Source organism: Rhincodon typus, chromosome 27 (assembly GCF_021869965.1).
Source record: "Rhincodon typus isolate 14 chromosome 27, sRhiTyp1.1, whole genome shotgun sequence".
Taxonomy (NCBI): domain Eukaryota; kingdom Metazoa; phylum Chordata; class Chondrichthyes; order Orectolobiformes; family Rhincodontidae; genus Rhincodon; species Rhincodon typus.
The window spans coordinates 38,756,508-38,779,972 of NC_063358.1; the positions used below are offsets into that span (position 1 = coordinate 38,756,508).

Consider the following 23,465-nt stretch of genomic DNA (forward strand, 5'->3'; position numbering starts at 1 on the left):
CAGAAGAAGGGTCCAGACCCGAAACGTCAGTTTTCCTGCTCCTCTGATGCTGCTTGGCCTGCTGTGTTCATCCAGCTCTACACCTTGCTATCTAAGGTTATGTTGTGATTGAGTTTTCTTGTTGTTGACACACCTTTCATTGTCACAAAAGTACTTCTGTCCACCTTCATCCTGCTTCTAACATCTGCTTCAGATCTCCAATCTTCTCATTCACCCTAAAAATACAAATTTAGCTACTTCCTCAAGTGACACCATCCATATCAATCTTCACTACAGTTTATTCCAATGTATCCTTTCTAACTATTGTTGCCTTTTGTCTTTTTGCTGCGCATACTCAGTCCACACAAGCTAAACTTCCTAATTTTACTTAATCTACAATATCCTCTTCTGATTATATAAGTAGCACTGTGTCATGAACAAACCACAGTTTTGCTCCATCCTCACTTCCAATTTCTACCCCTGGAAGTACATCAGATTCTTTGAGTATTTATTCTACATACAGATTGAATCATTTTGGCAACTGTACACAACCTTGTCATACTCCTCTCTGCATTTGAAACATAGCTGAGTTGATCTCACCATTAGTTTCCAATATAGGGTCTGTATAAATCTCACAGCTGTACTGTCAATGTGACATTTTAGCAACATGTCTGTGGAGTTTATGAAAATTTTGTGATTAAGCTACAGCATAACAAGGGTTAAATTTGCAAATACTGTAACAAAAAGCTGACATGCAGGTGCAGTCAAAACTAGAGGAATCGGTTTGAAGCAGATATGAGAGTAGTGATGAACAAGCTGTTTCCTCGATCTTGTAGTTAGGCGTGGGAAACAGCTTCAGAGTATGTCACGGGAAGGTATCATGGAATAGATTAACAGAATGTACTGACCGTTATTTGCAGTTTCGGGGAAAGTCAGGTAAAAATGTATAAAGAACACAATTAAGGCTGTTGCTGGAGAGGTGTCAACTTGCAACTATGCCTTAGTCTGCGTATAAGGAGAAATAAAGCCAGATATTTGAAAAGATCATGGACTCATTCCTTATTTCTTAGAAACCCAACATTGCCTAGAACTTTTAGTGACAAAAGTGATCAAATGCTTTTCACGGTTTCTGAAGCATATGTGTTTACTTCTAGATATTTATCAAAGATTGTTTTCAGGTTAACTATTCTCTTTGTTGCTGCTTTGGGTCTAAGTCCAGACTGTTTACCAATTCCTTGTTCAAATATGTTTTTCTAGATGACTTTAATGAGATGATTCATTAAGCTTATGGTTATAAAATGATTGCATTCAATTTCTTTGGGTTTCATAGAATCATATCACACAGAAGAAGTCATTCAACCCATTATGCCTGCACTGACAAAAACTACTCTAAATATGCACAACTCTCACAAGATAAATTCGCCATAGATTCAGTGGCTGCACTCTCATTAAAAAGAGACAATTGGTAGTGGTTTAATCAGAGAATCACTACGCCTCAGGCGAGGGGCAAGTTTGAAATGTGAGACCTTCATAGTAACCTCAGCCAGTGTGGGAAGTTTTCTAGGGTAACTTAACAAGTAATGAATGCCTTAAATCACTTAGAATGTGTCCTCTGGTTTATATTTGTTCACAAAATTCTGTTGACATTTCTAGTTCTGTTTCTCCAAGAAATTTTAGATATTCTGGTTTTACTTTATCTATGCCTGGAGCTTTTCCTATATTCAATCCATTTCAAAGCATTCTATAGCACTGCTATTGAGTTAATTTTGTCCATTGTTTGCCTCTGCATCTTGAGAACTCCCTCAGTTTGGATTGATGTACAAATTCAGTCCATCTTTTTGCAACTGCATACATTTTGGACAATATTTTACAATTTGTTGTCTTTTAAGCACACAATGTCTGTTGCTATTCCCATTTTTTAATTTGTCAAAGATTTCACTTTCTGGTACATAACTCTGAGTATTTATGATCTCTTCCCAATTCCAATACTTCATCACACACCTCATCAGACCATTTCTCTTTAGTTGCCTAAAGGTATTCTTTAATTTTGTCTCAAATTCATCATACCTGAATCCGAAATATTATTTCTTTCCACTTTCTCGCATTCTTATTTCATCTGTCATCTACTCCTTATCACTTTTTCTTTTCCATTACAGTAAATTTTGTTTTCTTCTGGCTGGATGGCTGGTTTGTGAAGCTGTGCGATGCCATCAGCATGGGTTCAATTCCTACATTGGCTGAGGTTACCATGAAGCACTCTCCTACTCACCCTCTCATAATGGCCCTGAAGTTAAACCACCTACAGTCATGTCTCTCTAATCTTATAAGACAATGGCAACTTTAATATTTGTCATAAAGTCAGCAGCATTTTAGATACTCTCTCTCATGCTGCACTATTGACTTTCTATTTTTTGTCCTGAGAATGTTATCTGCTCCTGAATCCTAAGACATTTAGACTTGTTTCTTACATTATGAGTGAATATCTCTCTGATGTTTTTATTCTTCAACATGGCAATCTAACTGGTGACCATCTCCTTTTTTGGAATTTTCAGTTTCTATTCATTTTATACTACAAGTAGATAACTTATCTCTGTTCCACCATTACAGAATTTATTTGATTTCTAAACACATGGCTTGGAATTTGCCACACATGCATAATCTTCATTTTGTTTCCTTAAAGAAAGTTTTGCCATCATCATATAATTTTCTTCACAAAATTGTACTAATATACAAGGTGCTGGTGAGACCATGCCTGGAGAACTGTGAGCAGTTCTGGTTCCCTTATTTAAGGAAAGATGTAATTTTATTGTAGGCAGTTCAGAGAAGGTTAACTAGTGTGATCCCTTGTATGGAGGGATTATCTAAAGAGGAAAAGTTAAACAGGTTGGGACTCTACTCACTAGAGTTTTGAAGAATGAGAGGTGATCTCATTGAAACATATAGAATTCTTAAGGGGCTTGATAGGGTAAATGCTGAGAGGATGTTTCCCTTCATGGGAGAGTCTAGGATCAGAGGACATAGTCTCAGAATAAAGGGCCACCAATTTAAGATGAAGATGAGGAGGAATTTCTTCTCTCAGCAGACTTTGAGCATTTGGAACTCCTTGCCTCAGCAAACTGTGGGGGCAGACTCCTTGTGTATATTTAAGACTGAGATAGATAGATTCGTGATCAGCCGGGGAATCAAGGATTACAGGAAGTAAATGGAGTATAATGTGGGAAAATGTGAAGATGTTCATTTTGGAAGGGAAACATAAGAACAGTATTATTTAAATGGAAAAAAAAACCTGCAGAAAGCTACAACACAAAGGCACTTTGGGTTCTTGAAGGTTCTTATGCACAAAACATAGAAAGCTAGCACACGTGCAGCATGTAATCAGGAAGTCTAATGGAATGTTGGTCCTTATTTATTATATTGTATGGATTTATTATATGGACTATAAGTTTAGGGAAAACTTACTGCAACAAAAATGGGTCTTTTTTCTGAATGGCAGGCAGTGACTAGTGGAGTAGCACAAGAGATCGATACTAGAACCCTGGTTAGTCACAATATACATTAATGATTTAGATGAGGAAACAAAATGTAATATCTCAAAATTTGCAGATAACACAAAGCTGGGTGGAAGGGTGAGCCTTGAGGAGGATGCAGAGATGTTGCTGCGTGTTTTGGATAGGCTGAGTGAGTGGGCAAATGCATGGCAGATGCAGAGATAGATAGAATCTTAATTAATAGGAGAATCAGAGGTTATGGAGAAGATGGAAAGTGGATACAAGGAATGCAGAATCAGCCATCATCCTATTGAATGGCAGAGCAGGATCAAACGTCTGAACAGTGTATTCCTGTTCCTATTTCCTATGGTCTTAAAGAGGCAGAAAGCAGGAAACCAAAGGTCAGTTAGCTTGGCGTCTGCAGGTGCAAGGTGCTAGAATCAATTATTAAGGAACTTATAGCTATTGCCTTTAACGAGCTTTGCATATAAGTATTGAATTGGCTACGCGGGTGATTACTAATGGTAGTTAAAAGGGAAAAAACGGGGAAAAAATCTCATAGTGCTCTTGTAGTGGGAAAGTCACTCAGTTGTGTGTTAGAGCACTTAGGAGTATAACATAAGAAAAGGCGCCTTTAGATAAGGCACACATGGATAAAATGAAGATAATCGGAAAGAGTCAACATGGTTTTCTGAACAGATAATCATGTTTAACCAATTTATTGGAGCTTGTTGAATGACATGTGCTGTGGATAGAGAGCAGCTTGTTGGTGTATCAGAATTTAATTTCCAGAAGGCAGTCGGGAAGGTGTCACAGAAAAGGTTATTGCACGGAATAGGAGATCATGTGGCAGGGGTTTATGTTCGAGCAAGAATAGATCGGCTGGCTGCAGAAATCAGAGTTTGCATAAATGGGTCTTTTTTATGATTGACCATCTGTGATGAGTATCACAAGCATTACATAATCCAGTACTCCACTTCCCACTTCCTGCTGGTATCCCAGGTCCTGGCTGCTGGATAATTACACTTGTGCAGGAGTCTGTTCTGGGGCTTCAACATTTTACAATTAATACCAATGACTTAAATGATGGGAGTGAAGGCATGGTAGCTAAATTTGCAGATGACATAAAGATAGGTATGAGAGTCTGTTGTGAAGAGGACAAAACAAGGTTAATTGAATGAGAAAAAAATCTGGCGGGTGAATTAAAATGTGGGAAATGTGAAGCAATTTGCTTTTGCAGAAAGAATAAAAATGCAAAGTACTACTTAAATGGAAAACTACTGCGGAATTTCAAGTTGCAGAGATGTTCTATTGTGTGAGTCGCAAAATGTAGTTATAGCAAGAAATCGAGAAAATAATAGAATGCTATCCTATATTTGAGAGAAATTAGACTTATGCTTTAGTTGTACAGGACAATGATGACATCAGATCTTGAATACAGTGTGCAGTTTTGGTCTCCTTATTTAAGGAATGATGTAAAAGGTTTGGAAGTGATTCAAAGGAGGTTTACTAGATTGACACCAGCAATGAGCAGGTTGTCTTAAGAGGAAAGATTGAATGGACTAGGCTTGTTTAGAAAACCAACGAATAACTTGATTGAAGTATATAAGACCCTGAACATTCTTGAGACGGAAGATGTTGTAAGGATGTTTCTTCTTGTGAATGAGTTGGGAAGTAGGCAGTATATTTAAAAATTAGGGGTCACCCATTTGGGAAAGAAATGACAAGAAGCTTTTTGTTTCACTTCGATGTGTGTATGACCTTGTAATTCTTTGCCTTAGCAGGTGACTGAGGTGGGGGTCATTGAATATCTTTAAGGTGGAGGTAAATAGATTCCTGTTGGGCAAGGAATCAAAGCTTATTGGGAGTAGATGGAAATGTGAAATTTGAAACAAACATATGAGCCACAAGTTTATTGAATAACAGACCAGGCACAAGGGGCCCAATGGTCTAATTCTGCTCCTACTTCATATGTTTGTATGACATGCCTTGCTAATAGTCCTTCAATGATTTTAATGTCTATGTTACCCATTAAAATGACAGCAATCAATTGATTTAACTTGATAATTACCCTTCAAAATACCACAATAAAATACTTCTATTTTGGCTGGGAACCAGATCAAAGGTCTTTGCTTTGATATTCATGGTCACTGTGTCTGAGAATGACCAGTAATCTTGAACTAATCTCTTGTATTTTATGTTTGCTGGGATTTCTACTCTATTTCTATATTTCTCATCTCCTTAGAAGGAAAGCATGTAATTCTATTTTCCATTTGATCACCTTACTTCTTCAATTCCTCGTAAATTAATGCAGTGTCTATCTATCACCTATATGCAGAAGTCAATCTTTCTATTTTCAAATTTTCAATTCAAAGGTTGTTTTAATACATGTTCCTATTTTCAAAAGATGGCCCCTTTCATTGAGTGGAGCATGCTCAGAAACTGATCTCTCTTTGTGAGGTCAACTTCATCATGAATGTATTGATGTCTTTATTGGGCGAAGGCTTCTCCTTCCCTCTCACTATTTACTAGAGAATTAGTTGTACAGGGCCCAAACTCTTTTTTTGATGACGACTTTCAATTGACTTATGCAGTTGGAGATTCCAGAGCTTTAGAGGTCAATGCCAGAGTTTATGGTCTCACCTGCTGACCTAGAGGAAAGCCACTAATACAGCACAGATCTGTAGGTGAAAACTAGGATATTCAGGTCTGTAGGGAGTTACATAAAATCATAGAATAGTTCCAGCAAAGAACGAACCCATTAACTTGTCTTAGCTCCAGTCTTTTAGTTTCAAAGCGAGATTTAGTTCCAATGTTCAGGGAATCTGTTTGCTTATCACCTAACCTGTTATATTTTTCAACCCATCTGTACCCCTTCTCTTCTCAAAGTCATCAGTGCCATTAATCTCAATCATGGCATCAACAACTGTAATTATTCAGCAGCCTGGATCGGGAATACCAGCAGCAAATGGGCAGTGGAGCACAGGCGTATGCAACATTTGTGACGACATGGCTGTCTGTAAGTCTCCTCACTGATTCATTCTTCATTGGATAATTGTAGCAATGGAGTTGAAGTTGCATTTATAAGCCATTCTTTCCATAAACTTTGAATCAGGGAAAGTAGTGAAAGTGCAGGTGAAAACTTTCCGCATGAGTCTGTCAGTTGTGGGCATATGTTTGGTATTCAGTCTGTCCCCAGTTGTATCTTCAAAAGAGCAATAAATTAGTTTGATTAGAATACGCAGCAAAGGATGAAGAAAAGTACACAGTTCTGTAAAATTTGGAGTGGGAATTGACATAAATAAGTACCTGGTGACCTCCAGCAAAATCACAAAACATGAGTCAGCCATCCACGTAAACTACTCATAATACGTGTTTCCAAGACAGTGTATCAACAATCTTTCTACCCAAGGTTAATTTCACATTGGAACAAGCTACCAAAGGATCCAGTCACAGCCTCATCACTTGAAATCAGCAAAACCACCCTGCTGATTATTCCCATTTATATGTTGATAGACTACAGATACACAATGGTAATGTCCCTACCTCTGAGCTAGAAATCACCAGTTCAGGTCCCACTGCAAACGGAATCAGAGAATCAATACGGTGTGGAAGCAGGCCATTCGGCCCATCAAGTCCACACTGACACTCCGAACAGCTTCCCACCAGACACACACGCTGCACTTTCCCTATATCCCTGCATTTTCCATGGCTAATCCACCTAACCTACACATCCCTGAACACCATGGGCAATTTATTATGTTCAGTCCACCTAACTTGCACATATTTGGACTGTGGGAGGAAACCGGAGCACCCAAAGGAAACCCACGCAGTCACGGGAAAATGTGCAAACTCCACACAGACAGTCGCCCGAGGGTGGAATTGAACCTGGGTCCCTGGTGCTGTGCAGCAGCGGTGCTAACCACTGCACCACCATGCTGCCCAGGTTGATTGTAGAAAATATCTGGTAGACAACACATATTAGTCCATGATGCTGACACAACCAAAGAAAAAGTGAGGCTGGGTTAACAACATGTAAAAGTTATTTCCCTACAACTTCCTCCAATTCCACAATCCTCTGAGAAATTTGTGATCCTTCAGCTCTGGTGTGTTGTGCATCAGTGGATTCCTTTCCATCATCAAGGTCAAGCCTTACCCTCAGCTTTCCAGCCACTTTATAAATCATCAGAGATCCCTGTGGTCCTTTGGAACCACCCCATCAGACCAATATGCAGACATACTCAGCAATTTATAAATTGCCACGGATTTGGCTCAGTTTTTGAACAGTCAGAAGTACCTGACTCTATGAAAATAACAGCAACAATTGCATTTACCCATCTGCATTAACCCAACAAAATGGAAGATCCTGTGATTCAGTGGGTGTTGCTGCTGCCTCTGAGTCAAAGGTCTAGGTTAAAGTCCTTGGCTTGTTGGACAAAGAAGGAATGTTCACAGTACAGTTCAACGGGGTGAGCATTATCCTGATAATCCTGCCAATGCCATTACTTCCTAAAGGGAAAAAAACGGAACTAACAAAACTTCATAAAACATCTGCAGGCACTTCAATCAAAAATTGACATGGGGACAAAGAAAAAGAGCAATTAAGCACAAGTGATTGAAAAGATAGGTTCAAAGTGTAAACTTTGGAGAAACAGTTGGGTTTGGGGAGAGAATTTCAGACCATGGGGACTACACTAGATGGAATCCATGTTAAATATCACCAAATTTTAAATGCTATAGAGTGGAGGCACTCAGTCTGGTGTCTTTCTTACACTTGTCTCTGAGAAATAACACTGAATAATCAGCCAGTGCTGTTCAGAATGCATTCATTTATAGATTGAGAACTGGAAATAGACATTCAGACAATAGTGGGTTGCAAAGAAATTATTAGGCGATTGATTGAAATTGCGAAGTGAAAATGTTAAAGTAAACTATGGTCTATTTGATGTTTACCAAAAGTAATGTGATTTTGGAAAGTAGCGTTCATAGTACTTCTAGAGGGAGATAAGGGTGGAATTTTACTGCTTTAACTGTCCAGGAAACAGACCTGAAAATCCCTAGACTGAGGGAAGGAGTATTTTTTTTAGCATGCACCTAGTAGCTCTGGGCAGTTACTGGAAATGTTTGCAAGGATACAGTACTGTCTCACACAGTCTGCAAGAGTGAGTGCTTTGAGCTAAAAGCACCACTCTTCATATTTCTCTCAGTGAACTAGTTTGAAAAAAAAAACCTGATAATGTTCCAACTATAAAGGTTCTTAACTGTTTCTCATCTGAATCTGAAATGTGGTCCGATGATTTCCCATCATACCAAAACCGCCAGTAACAACAAGTTGTCAACAAGAAATTTGAAGGACTGTAAAAAAGTCACAGAAGGGCAGCACGGTGGCTCAGTGTTTAGCACTGCTGCCTCACAGAGCCAGGGACCTGGGTTTGACTCCACCCTCGAATGGAGTTTGCATGCTGTCGCCATCACTTCATTTCTACCATTTTGGTTTTGACTCTTGAACCACAAAGATCTTCCACAAGCAATTGCTGTGTTCAGGTCTTTGTGTGTGTGTTTGAGTATATTTTCCTATCTGCGCATGTGGTGTAAGTTTCAGGGAAATGAATAAATTTGCATGGTAGCTTAAATGATAACCAGTTTGGTACTTGTTTGAAGACTATATTTTGCTGCAATGAAAGTTACTTTTGAACTTATTAAAAAGTCTGGTGAAAGTGTAGTTTGGTCTAGTTAACAATAAAGAGAAACAAAATTGACCACTTTTGTTGAATGAATAAGACATTTACACTTTTGGATTGAATTGAATTGAATTAAATCGAATGTCACAAGAAAAGTTTATATGTTGCCACTTACAGCACCATCTTAGGTACAAAGGTACCTAGGTACAGTTCTTCAGTCCAAGTTCTTAGGAAAAAAATTAGAAAATAAAGAAATAAAATGTCCAGCATTACAGAATATAGAAATGAATTTGAAAATAGAGAAATAAAAGTTCAGAACAACAGTCCTTCCAACCCAGTTCATGCTGGCATCTAGCCTCCAGTCTGTGCGAGGCCTTGACTCCACACTACGCCAGGTTTCACCTCTAGGCTCTTGAGGCCGGGAGAAGTCTGGAATCACTTTGGGACTGGAAGTTCATGCTGTAGTCATGTTGGGGTGAAAGACCTCCAGGGTGGCTAAAAGACTGCCAAGTTGGGCTAAGAGATCACCACACTGGGCTGAAAGACGGCCACTCTGAGCTGAGAGGGCACCACACCAGGCCAGGAGGAATGGTTTTGTTATGGTTCATGGTGTAATGGAACTTAACGTCCAGCCTCATGAAGCATAATGGATTGAATTACCACAGATTTTCTCTCATTCAATGTAGCGTTAATGGGCATTTGTTAAAAATTGTGGGAAATTGGCATGAAGGCCATTTCACCGGGACATCTGCAGATTTTCTACAATGATGCCCATGGCTAATCAGGAGAATCCACACTGAAATTCAACTCCTAAAATTCTGGAGCTCTATTCATGACAAGTCTGCTTTGAAGTCTAAACACTATTAAAATCATCGAGTCACACAGCTCAGGAAGGCTTTTTGGCCCTTCAAGACTATACTGCAAAAATAAACTGCTGTCTACACTAGTCACACTTTCCCAAGCTAGACCTATAGCCTGGAATGTCATGACACGTAAAGTGCTCATCCAAGTTTAAAGGTTGTGAGGTTTCCCTCTTCAACTATCCTTGCAGACAGTACATTCCAGACCACCACAACTTTCTGGGTGAAAAAGATTTTTCCTCAAATCCCCTCTAAATTTCCTGCCTTTCACTAAGTTAGATCCCCTTGTTGACAGCCCTTTGACTAAGAGAAACAGCTACTTTCTATCCACCCTGCCCATGCCCCTCATAATTTTATACACCTCTATTTGGGATCATCTCTAGTGGAATCAATATCCCTTTGATTTTATGGGAAATGTTAAAAGCTGGTACATGAATATTCTGGTTTACTGTCCCGTATCTAACAGTGTTCTACCAGAGGTAAGAATTCTTAATATGGAGATGCTCTTCTTCAATTTCTTCATTTGCTTACCTTTCCCTCTTCCTTCAACACACTCTGGTCACCTATCCTAATATCTAACATATTTTTTCTTTTATGGAACTTGGGATTCACGAGAAAGGCCACCATTTGTCGCCTAACCTTAATTGGTCTCTAGACCATTTCAGAAGGCAGTTGTGGGTCAATTGAATTGCTGTGGATGTGGAGTCACTTGTAGTCATGGCAAAACGGGAATAGTGGGTTTTCTTCCCTAAAGGGCATTAGTAAACAATTAGCTTGACATTAGTAAAATTTGAATTCAATTATTCCATGGTGGGATTTGAGCATGTGTTCTCAGGACAGCAACCTAGCACTGTGGATTACCATTCCAGTGATACTACCACTACAAGAACATTACTGGGATTCAGTACTAACTTTTGTCCGATATAATTCTCCTGTGAAGTGGTAGGAATGTATTAGTGTATTAAAGGTGCTATATAAATGCAAAGTAGTGTTGTCTTTTGTTCGACATTTCTTGACACTGGTGAGCAGAATTTTTTGCTCGCGCTATGTTTTGAAATGATCAGAGAATGCTTTGGGGAATTATCCAGCCTATTTATTTTACTGAGTTTGGAGCACATTCTGTATAGATTCCATTCGGTGCTGATTCACAATTGGACGCAACTGTAACTTAAATGTTAGATTTGACAGCCTTACTTAGAGAGACAAAAGGACTGTTGGGTTGGGAAATGACAATGTTCACTTTAGTTAAGTTGTTGGCAGATGCAAACTATGAGGTTAGGAATAAGGGAGGGAGAGGAGGGGTGTTTCCTGTATCACATATCCCCAGATGTTAATTCATACCTAATCTGGGACGTCTCAGTTCTAAACGAACAATTTATGAGCTTTCACTTCCAACTATAAAGAGGAAGCCCTCAATGAACAGCTGCGCAGACATATTTCAGTTTCCTTTCTTATAATTAAAATTTCTTGTCTCACATATTTCACTGAGGCAGTCCAATAATGTTTGAACTCCACCTCTGATGTCCAACCTTCAGCACCCACAGATAAAGAGACTGGATGATGTGGGAGGGTAGGGTTTGGAGTTGGGAAATCGAGGGGGAGGCACAGTTAGTTTGCCCCACTTTAAGCCTTGAAAATCTGGCTCAGTTGAAGGCTTCTTCTTTCCCCCAGCTCCAGGGGAGCAACTCAGAATTATTCAGAGGATCCTTGACAACTCAGTGAGACACATCCGTGAAATCCAAGTTTGAATCCAGGTCAACACTGGATTAGATGATCCCAACCAACAGAACAATAGAAGTTCTGCAGAGAGCAGAACATTCTTTGCTGAAGTTACATATGTGTAAAACCGTAACTGGGTTTGTGTAATGTCCCTTTAATCTGTTGACAATCATTTAAAAAAAGGCTGATACAAATTTGACAGACAGTTGGATGAGGTCAAGTGGGCATTCAGATAAAACAGACCCAAACTGCAACTTTGCATTTGGAAGAGGAGTTTAAAAAATGATTAGAATCTACAGTGGGAGGAATTGACAGGTTTGTGGGGATGGGTGGGGCAGTTGATGCAAAACAAAAGGATACAGTTTGTCACTGAAGATTCAGTTTTAAAAATCTGGAAATGAGGAAGCTGGTATCGCTGAAAAAACAAAAGACCTAACTGCTTCACTCGTGCATTTAGGGAGGTAAACTTCTTGTTCTTTGCTGATCTGGTTAACAGGTGACTCCAAACCCATATTAATGTCATTAACAACCTTTGAAGCGCTCTGGCAAACTATGCAGTTACAGAGTCATAGAATCATTCAGTCATAGAGTTATACAGCACGGAAACAGACCCTTTGGTCCAACTCGTCCACATCCACCAGATATCCAAATCGGACTTAGTCCCATTTGCCAACATTTGGCTGATATCCCTCTAAATTCCTCCAATTCATGTACCCATCCAGGTGCCTTTTAAATGTTGTAATTGTACCCACTTCCACCATTTTATCTGGCAGCTCATTCCATACATGCACCATCCTCTGAGTGAAAAAGTTATCCCTCAGACTCTTTTTAAATCTTGCATCGAAAGTGCTAGAGTAGACAAACTACATTAACTGATGATGGTGGATGACTTCTGCCTTCTTCCAGCACATTGGAAATGGCCAATAAATGTTCTGAGGGTCACTGGACTCAAACCTGGACTCTGTTTTCTCTCTACAGATGCTGCCAGACCTGCTGACTTTCTCCAGCAATTTGTTTTTGTGTGCAATGAATGTTTCATTGTGTGTTGGTCTATCTAGTTTTAATCTTCCAAATACTGCTTCTTTGGAGTGGGAGATGGGAGCTTGAAGGAGGGAAAGGTGTGGAAAGATCAACGCCTGTCCTCCATGCCCCAAGCCTTGTAAACTGCTGAAACAAACTCCCATCAACCATCAACCACTCAATAACTCCTATATTCACCCCCACCCAGAGATCACACAATTAGAATGGGGTATTAGAACGAACCATTAAATTGGGGTATTTCTGGGGAAATAGTATGGGAAGGCCTGATCTAGGGAATAGAAAGTACATTAAAAGTAATGTTTATTTTCACAGGCTGTGGTGGTCTCTTCTGCCCATGTTTTTTGGGATGTTATGTGGCGAGTGCTTATGGAGAGAGTTGCTGTCTGGGTTTTTTGCCTGGTGGTATGACTGCACTGCGCACTCATATGCGCATTACATATGGCATCCAGGTGGGCGTTTGATTGATTTATTTTCTTCCTTTAGTTTTTTCCATGACAAGGCCATGAAGGAGACCATTAATGTCAAAAATTCTGATCTGCGATCACTGTCAAATTTCTCTTCCATCTTTTCTAGTCCCTTATCCCATTTGTATGACTGGTCTCCCACTAAGTTAACCCCTTTCCCACTAAACTGTTGCTCCCATGCTAGCTGGTAACATAAGTGGTTTCCTCTGGTCAGGCAATATTACCTTCTCTTTTAATGTTGCCATCATTATCATCCCGGATTATTACCTTCATCAGTGTATTTTTGTGGCTTATCTCTGACCTGTCTTTCCTTTCGACATTCTTCCAAGATCCATGTCCATCCACTCCTTAAATCCTTTCTTGAATCAAAATAATCAGTTTTTAACACCTCCCATTGCACCACAATGACCGTAACGGCAGTATACACCATTGTCAAGCTTGGTGGGACTTGCTCTCTTTTTCAATCATAACCAGAGAACCTCCTGCCAACAACTATCTTTCCAACCCTAAGATCCATACTTTCCCCATTTACATCAACAAGAACTACGGAAATGGGGTCAACTACCATTGATACATTAATGAAACCCACTTTTGTGTTATATCTCTCAACTCTTTCATGGCCTCTGAGCTTTCAAATCAATTGTTCCATACCCGGACTTAAGAAGAGTCACTGTTTCCCTCAGTTAAACGACCATAAGAAGACCAGAACCATGATCTCTGGCCTCTGCCACATCATCGTGGCTGACATCATCCTTTTTCCCTGGCCCCTGATTAATTCAGGCTGTTCACCACAATTATATCCCATTTCACCTGAGATATAGCTTCCAATATACCCCATATACCCCTCATCACAAAGAATGCCTACATCCACATCCATAAGATTGTTCACTATTGTCCTTCTGCCAATTAAATCTCCATTCAGGTATTTATCACTTTTAAACTTAACAATTGCAATGCTGCCCTGGCCAATGCTCTGTCCTCCACCGTCTATAAACCTCAGTTAATTCAAACCTGCTGTTTCTATTCTTTTGTAAAAACATAAAAGATGGGAGCAGCAGTAGGCCATTCTATCCCTCAAGGCTGCTCCACCATTCATTATGATCATGGCTGATCATCGAGCTCAATACCCTAATCCCACCCTCCCCCCCATATCCCTTGATCCCTTTAGCCACAAGAGCTATATCTACCCCCTTCTTGAAAACACATAATGTTTTGGTCTCAACTGCTTTCTCTGGTAATGATCCCCAAGGCTCACCACTCTCTGGGTGAAGAAATATCTCCTCATCTCAGCGCTTATCCTTAACCTATGACCACTACTTGGTGCCAGTACCCAGTCCTACTCATCCATTCCCACTGCTTCCTCATTAACAAATTCCCCAATGCATCAAATTTAGAATTCTCATCCTTAGCTCCGCCAGCTCTCCATCTCTAACTAAAATATTGTTGACCTATTGTTACATTTCCACTTGGCTCAGCATCCAATTCAGTTCCTTATGTCACTAAGAGGTATCTTTTGCTGTTTTTCGACATTAAGATTGTCTAATAAGTTGTTGATATTGTTGCCATTACAGCTATTTGCATTATCCAACTAACCTTCACAAAGGTAGAATTAAACATGAAAAATATAGTTTTTAGAGGCTAGCAATGCCCCTCTAAATTTACTCAATCAGACTTCTTGCATGTGGTTTCAGATCTTCTTGTGGCAAAGTCTCACAATGGGTAGTTCAGCATGGGTAGGAGCTAACCCACTTTATGGAAGAACGTTCTGTAAAATCAAGTAGGATTAACGTACTAACAGTCAGGGAGGTACTTAAACCATCTGTCCTCCTCTCACCCATTCGTTCCTTCACCCAGGAAAATGATTCAAACTATGGAAGTAGGGAACTATGGGAGATGGAGATATGCAATAGATGTGGAAGTTGAAAATTGACTCAGTGGCACACTGCAGAATTCATGAAGGAGAAATGGTACAAAATGAGGTGCTATCAGTCTGCAGTCTAAAATACCTTCAATGTTTGAAAATCTCCCTTGGATTTCAAAAAACCAGAATAACACAAATGGTCAAAATGCTGGAACTCTCTTCCACACAGCACTGTAGGTTTCCATACATTGAATGGACTGCAGTGTTTCAAGGAGGCAACTCATCACCACCTTCTCAAGGGCAATTAGGGATGGACAATAAATGCCAGCAAAGTTCACATACCCTGAATGAATAAATGGAAAGACAAAGTTTAAGGTTTATCAAAGTTTGTAGCTCAGGTTGTGGGTGAAGTTGTTGACTTGCTCGCTGAGCTGGCTTGTTTTCGTTCAGACGTTTCGTCACCATGCTAGGTAACATCTTTGGTGAGGTCTCCGATGAAGTGATGTTCTTCTACTCCACTTGGAATTTATACTGTTTGGTCCATTACGGTGAGCGGAGTATTCCAAGCGGAGTAGAACAACATCACTTCATCGGAGGCCTCACTGATGATGTTACCTAGCATGGTGATGAAAGGTCTAAACAAAAACAAGCCAGCTTCGTGAGGAAAGACAAAGTGCAAATAGAAGACTGTAGAGTTTCATTATGACTTTTTTTTATCCATTTGCAGGATGAGGGCAGTGCTGGTTAGGCCAGCATTTATTGCCCGTCGGAGATACTGTCAACCACATTGCTGTGGATGTGGAGTTGCATGTAGGCCAGACCAAGTCAGGATGGTGGCTTCCTTCTCTGAAGGACATTAGTGAACCAGACGGGTTTTCCCTAACAATTGGCAATGGGTTCATGGCCACTATTAGACTGTTGATTCCAGATTTTTGTTGAATTCAAATCCCACCATCTTCCATGAACTATGGTCCCCAGAACATTACCTGAGTCTCTGGACTAACAGTCCAGTGATAATACCACTAGGCCATCACCTGCCCATCTATCTGATAAATAATTGTCTATTTGGACTGTATAGTATAGCGTTCTTGTTTTTTTATTGACAGCTGCTCTACAATGGTTGGACACTTCAACTCTTTGTTTCTCCGTTGTACAGGGAACCATCTGTCAAGATGCAATGATGACAACCTGCTGTGGCTTATTTGAAATTTGTCGAATGACTCGTGAGATGCGCAGACGCAATCGTTAGTGCTGGGAAGACTGAGAAAAAAATGATCCGTTTGCCTGAAGATGGATGTGCAAACCTCTGATGTAGTTTTAAGATAATAAACTTTTTCTTTCCTCGACACTGCTATCTCCTGATGCCAATATCACCTAGTTAATATTTTAATTGGACAATGTTAAGACTTGTTAAGAAATATAACAGTGTTCAGATCGTGCAAACTGTAAATTCATCAGCTTCATAGAACGGTCATCTTGACATGTCCCATGACCAACTTAATTTGAGCGTTTTTTTATAGATGACCTTCTCAACAATAAGGGTATTTCACCTTACAACATGTCTGTGCTTGTAACGTGTTTACCCCAACTGTTTTAGAAGGAATCATCTCTGTTTTTATTAATTTCATCACATTGTCATTCACAAGCCTGAAGCAGATAGAACTATCAAATTCTTTAACTTTACATTGATCCTTGTTCTTAAATAATCTGCGTAACATTTTAATCAATTCGCTCCTAACTCTTATGAACGTGCATCCACTGTACAACAAAGCATAATTAAAGGACTCTGCAACTAAAACATTCATTGTTGAGCTGGAGTTTCTTACGATTAGTTTAATTCCTTCAGATTGATTCACCTTCCAAATCTTCCATGTCATATGTAATGTCGAAAATTCTGTTATTCCATTTAAGACAATTCATGGTGTAATGGTATTTCAAGTCTCATGTAAAATGCCTGTCAACCATACCTTCAGCATTCTTAGGTTCCATTGTACTATTATAGCTGTGAAATTCCTGTCACCTGTGATAATTGCCAGAGGTACCTCTATCCTCACACTTTTCAGTTATGATTTGCCTATTGTGTTGATGCTTCCAGTCTGTATGTGTGGACAGTTTTGCATTGCTGCGACCATTTAATGCTCCACTTTTAGTATTACTGCTGAATGTTGAGCCTTGCTAGGAATGAATATATTTCCATGAGTTTTTAAGGCTTCAGACATCTGTCCCAAAGTGTGTTCCATTCTGAAAATCTAACACTGGTTCAGTCTATCCATGTTCAACATCTCAGCATAGCCAACAATCTAAAGGAAAGTCTTGAATTTGGATTCTCCGGATAGAAGTGCTGTGATCTTGCACATAATCTGTTAAATTCTATTATATGTTCCTCTTCAGAATATCCATTTTGACATATGAATTTATCAAAGTCTGATCATGCCTAACATACATCTCAGAGATTACCTTTCTGATAAATTGTGTCCAGAATTGTCAATAGATTTTCCAAACTCTCTTCAGTGTGCCTCAAGCTCTGAGAATACTTTACACCTGATCTTATTTATAGTAAAGTGACAGTGCCAAGGTCATATCTGGCTTTTTTCTTGGTAAAGACGTAACACAGATCAACATACCTATTATATTTTCCATTGATCATCATATTCTGCTTCACAAAACATTGGTGGGAAATGATATCCTAAGACTTTTCTAGTTAATAGTTTATTGACTGCTAGTCTTACAGCTGCTTCCACCTAGCAATCCCACCTGGTCCCCCTTCATAATTATTTTTAATTAACCTGTTCAGACACGTTATGATACACCTGTCTGCCACATGAGACTTGAAACCAAACCTTCTGACCCAGAGGTAAGGAGATTACTACCAAGTCATATGTCCTCTGATCCCCCTTTATTTTTTTTCAAAAAGCACCCATGTGGCCAGTGAACCATTGACAAGCAAAGCCCAAGAAGGGTAATGCCTGCACAAAAAATGGTGAAGGGGGAAGGTAGGGTCTAAATCAAAATAGAGTTGGAGGGGGAAATAAAGCACTCCAACCCCCATGTCTCCTTAAAGGCATCAATGCGTTGGTGGGCACCACATGCTCCCTCTCCAAGGACACTCAGGCTTGAACATAACCACGGAAGGGTGGCAGGCAGTTGGTACAGATGACCCCCTCCATGGCCCACCACCTGGATCTGTTTATAGCCAGCCTGGTCAGGCACAGGAACAGACCCATGAGGGGATCCTCCGATCTGCCTGCACGCCTCTGCACCTGGTGCCATTTTGATCCCCTTTTATATTTACTCAGTTAATTTATTAATCAATTCACCGTCAAATGTTTGCTTCACAACTTGCTGCACTGACAGAGGTGAACATTCCAATGATTGCTAGCCTTTGTCATTGCCAATGTAGATAGCTCTATCACCACCTCTCATGTACAATTCACTGAATGTTTTCATTGATGAGGTTTTTTTGACAAAGCCTGTAATGAGAGCAGTAATGCATTACCAAGGAGACCTGATTCCAGATCAGAAATGGACCTTGCATCACATTAATATGAATTGGCTTGGCTGAAAGCATCAGTACAGCTTCCACATGCAGCTTGTCTCCTTCAGAACAGGGAAGTATGTGGAGCAGCAGCGTGTTGGGAAGGACTATAAATTGGTACATTGTGAAGTTAAGGAAGTGTTCCTGCTCCTTAGATTTACAAAGGGTATTATCTTCTGTTTTATATGAGCACCAGGAACCTCTGAAAAATGACCCTACCAATCTCAGTCACAAATAGAATGAGTGTCTCAAAAATTGGACTTTACATCCTAGCAGTTCCATCATAGAAGCCCTACAGTGTGGAAACAGGCCCTTTGGACCAACACTGACCCTCAGAGCACCCACCCAAACCCATCCCCCTATAACCCACACATCCCTGAATACTACAGGCAATTTAGCATGGCCAATCTACCTAACCTGCCCATCTTAGGACTGTGGGAGGAAACCAGTGCACCCAGAGGAATCCCACACAGACACGGGGAGAATGTACAAACTCCACACAGACGGTCACCTAAGGGTGGAATTGAACCCAGGTCCCTGGTGCTGTGAGGCTGCAGTGCTAACCACTGAGCCACCATGCTGCCCATGATCCCATTTCAGGTCTCAAAACTCCATCTGTACACATCCCACAATCACACACCAACTTTTGTGGTGATATTCAGAGACTGCTGCTGGGTTGTATATACATACGTTCATGCATTATGTGAGTAACAAGCTTGGAGGTGATACCCTGATCATCAAACAGTTGCCAAGCAGAGGAGCCTTATTGTTGGAGCCAATCCAGCCTGAATCAGTTCCTTCAGAAGAGAAAGGCTGAAAATTAGGAAAATCAGAATTCTTTCTGACAGATTTTAAATTTTTTTGGCAGATTGAGGTAATACTCTCCACGTCAGGACAACTATGCACCCTGGTACAGCAGCCCTGAATATTTTTAGCTGCATAGAATGCAAAGCTTTTGAAATGCAAGATTTATCTTATTTATTTAAACATTTCAAGCTTGTGCAAAAATTTGCAAATGCGACATTAATAAACTAAAAACAATTCACCTTAGTCAACAGCAATGTTTATTATGATTATAAAGAGAATTTGATGAGATCTGAACTGTTTTGTGTAAATCATGTGGGGTGATGGCAATAGTTTTGGCTAAGATACATTTGATCGTTTAAAGTCTAACTATGCATGCAGCCTTGGTATAATGCGAGATAGTGCTCTTGCCCTTGTAGCAGGTTGTGAGCTCAGGTTTAACACTTGGGTCTGAACATATAATCTATGATGAAATCACAGCTGAAATGTTCTAAGAGGCCTTCATCTGCTCCCTCACATGCTCTTTTCCAATCACATGGACAATTTGAAGAAAAGCTAAGGCCATTTCTCAAGTCTCTTGTTCACTGTTTACAACAAAAACCATCAGTGCAGATTAACTGCCAAGTTGCTTCATCAATGTTTCTGGGCTGTTGCTTTGTGTTATCATCACATTTTCCATATCAGAAGTTCTCAACCTTTGGTTGAAGCGTCCCTTAACAAGGAGATTAGTAATAATGGATGCCTCATCTCAATTATAACACCATATAACACTCTAAGTCATCATTTAAAATGATGGTTACATTCCTGAAAATTGATGCTTTAAATAAAATGACGTTAAGTGAATCATGGGTTTCCATGGTTAAAGCCTCAGTTAGAATCCTTTAGAAATTTTCATGGCCAGATAAACCAATATTCAAGTGGAAATACATAACCAGCATTGTGTATTCCCAGCTAAAATAACTTGCAAAATCAAATAAATTACTAAACAGAACGGAAATACCATATAAATTCAAATTAGATAGCGAATATTTCTCTCACACACAGACATCTATGTTTCTCGCCTACAGCACTCTTGAAACTGAACTTTGTCTGACTTATTCTCTTCATCTCTCTCAATCTGCCTCCTGCTCATGTTGAAAATGATTTCAAGCCTGTACTGAACAGTACAGACATTCCACTGTCTCTCTCTCTCTCTCCTTTTCCAATTTGTCTATCTCTTACTCCCTGTCAAACCTTTTACTTGTTCCATTCCACTCGGTCTCTCTCCTTCTGCAACATGGTGCTAATTGGCTCCCGATGACAGATTTCTCCAATGCGTAGTGAAATGATGATGCACAACTCAAGCAAAACAACGTTTACCCACAAATTGGGATGTAATTTGAAGAAAAAAACCCTTAAAATAAACAATGTTCAAATGAAATTATGTTAAGTGGGGCAATATGGTGGCTCAGTGGTTTGCCCTGCTGCCTCACAGCGCCAGCAACCCAGGTTCGATTCCACCCTCAGGCGACTGTCCGTGTGGAGTTTGCACATTCTTTCCGTGTCTGTGTGGGTTTCCTCCCATAGTCCAAAGATGTGCAGGTTAGGGTGGATTAGCCATGGGGAATGCAGGGTTGATGGGATGGTCAATGGGCTGAATGGCCTGCTTCCACACTGTAGGGATTCTATTCTAATGTAAAACAAGGATTATGTGTAAACAAAATATGAAAGAGCTGCATGTAAAGAGTTTTTAATAATGCTTTTAAGAAAACTAATGTTTATTTAAAATACCTGTCAGATGGATATGCTTGCTTGTCACTGCAGAGTCTTCTACCCTCAACTTCACCCTGACATACAAAATGTGATACCACAAACACATATATAAAACAATTTAGCAAATAATCTGTGTTGATAGCTTTTCTTGTGGAGTCAAGCATTGAATAAGACACTTGGGAAATGGCCTTGACTTTTCTTTAAATTGTCCATGTGATCTTAAAATAGCATCTGATTGAGCAGATGAGCGGCCCCTTAGAACATTTCAGCTGCAGTTTCATTATAGGTTTAATGTTCAGATCCAAGTGTTAAACCTGAGCTCACAACCTGCCATTTGGGCAAGAGTGCTACCCCACCCCAGGGAACCAAGGCTGGCAGTTTTAGGGGGTAATGTCCATGGATTTGGAAGATGAGTGGGTGATCTTTTGAATGAGTCATTAAACTGAACCCACTTGCTTGTTTGGTTGGATGGAAAAGACCCTATGGTACCATTCTGCCATCAGTGAGGCTTGGGTGGAATTGTAAACTCCACTTAGTCTCCACCCTAGTGAATAAAACTGGTAGTACCAAGAGTTCTCCAAAACCAGTATGCTGGGTGGCACTGGTACCTTTGGACCTAATTGCCTGACATTCATGACATCATAGTGCCCTTGAAATTTAGTCTCTAGGGTCATAATATCACTATGGTAATGAAGGAGCAGCTCAGTCCATTTGTTTTCAACTCTGTTCGGTTGGACCACTTGACTTCGATCAATGTGAGGAAGACAACACCTCAATTGATGCAATTTTGACAGAAGACACTCTTTGTGAAACTTGGTTGCAGGAAGACACGCATTGATATCATGCTACTTAAGACCGTCAAACATCTCAAAGTCCTCGACACACAATACAGTATTTTTTTCAAGCTATAGTCAGTGTTGTAATGTAGGAAATGTAGCAGGCAATATATGTTCAGCAAACCTCACGAAAAACAACATGTCCCTGCCTGGATCTCATATTTTGTCTGATGTTGATTGAGGGATGAATATCATTCAGTGAAAAGGAGATAATTCCTTTATTGCCGAACATACATGGCTATCAAGATCCACACTGACTGGCTGGTCAGTTTAATTAGCGAGTAGGGCTTGCACTCCCTCTACAATCTGTGGTCTGTGATCACTACAAGAGCTTCCTCCATGTATGCGCTCACTTTCCAGGCAGCTGTCATAGCCCTTTGATCTCCAGAAGTGCAGTATGCTGAAAATATGCATCATAGTGAAAGCTATGTGAATGGATTCTAGCAGACAAGGGATGTCTCTTGCAAGGATGGTTACCTATCCCTCTATGACAGCCTGTGATAACCAAAACCATCTGCTCACTAGGGCAACCATTCAGCAGGTGCTTGGGTTTCTGAAGATGCAGTTCCATGGTTTCGGCCTGTCGGGTGTTGCCCACCGGTACATTTCTGCTTGGAGCTCGCTCATTGTGCTGATCAGCTCCACACTCTGTCCATAACCCTTCAGAGATGAGTTGACCTTGAGAATAGAGACACCCTGAACTGAGATTGTTCAGCAGGAGAAAAAAGGAGCAGGAGGTAGGGGAGGAAATGGAGGTGGAGGGAAAAACTATGGAACACTTAGCTGCAGAGTTAACTGGCCAGGCTCAGCTTGGGGCACAAAGGTCTCATCAAGTTCCTGAGTATCAGGGAGCTTTTGATTTATTAATCTTTCTGAGGGTGAAGCACATGGACACAAGTCACTCTGAGGTATCTGTGTGAACACCACCATTAAAAATGCAGCCTGCAGCATCTAAACTCTTGGTGCCAATGAAGGAAGTAGATCTACACCAAGACTTTTCCCTCACTGTGTAGGAACCCTTGATCTCCTTGGCCATCCTATACTACATTGTTGTCACAGCAATAATATCTCAGACATGTGCTTTGAACTGTTTTTATTTATAAAATGATCTTTGATTTGATTTATTATTGTCACATGTACCTAAGTACAGTGAAAAGTTCTGTTTTGCATGCAGTACAGACAGATCATACCATACAAAGTGCGTTAGGGTAATAGAACAGAGTGAAGATGGATACAGAGAAGGTGCTCAAAGAGTGAGATCAACAGTAAATTTAAAATTTTAGAGGTCCACTCAAAAGTCTAATAACAGCAGGGAAGAAGCTGTTCTTGAATCTGTTGGTACGTGTGTTTAAGCTTTTGTATCTTCTGCGGCGGAAGAGGTTGGAAGAGTTTATAACAGAGGTGGGCGAGATTTTGATGAAGTTGGCTGCCTTACTGAGCCGTGA

At 40.1% G+C, this 23,465-nt stretch overlaps 1 protein-coding gene across 1 annotated transcript in view; it reads left to right on the forward strand.

Annotated features, from left to right (window-relative positions):
• Positions 1-16,893, forward strand: part of LOC109921013 (cornifelin homolog) — a 27,152-nt gene extending 10,259 nt beyond the window's left edge. Inside the window, exons 3-5 of the mRNA XM_020521058.2 lie at positions 6,357-6,486; positions 13,081-13,217; positions 16,250-16,893. Of these exons, the coding sequence (XP_020376647.2) occupies positions 6,357-6,486; positions 13,081-13,217; positions 16,250-16,342 (360 nt within the window). The 3' untranslated portion in view covers positions 16,343-16,893. The remainder of the gene's footprint in view (positions 1-6,356; positions 6,487-13,080; positions 13,218-16,249) is intronic.
• The last annotated feature ends 6,572 nt before the right edge of the window (positions 16,894-23,465 follow it).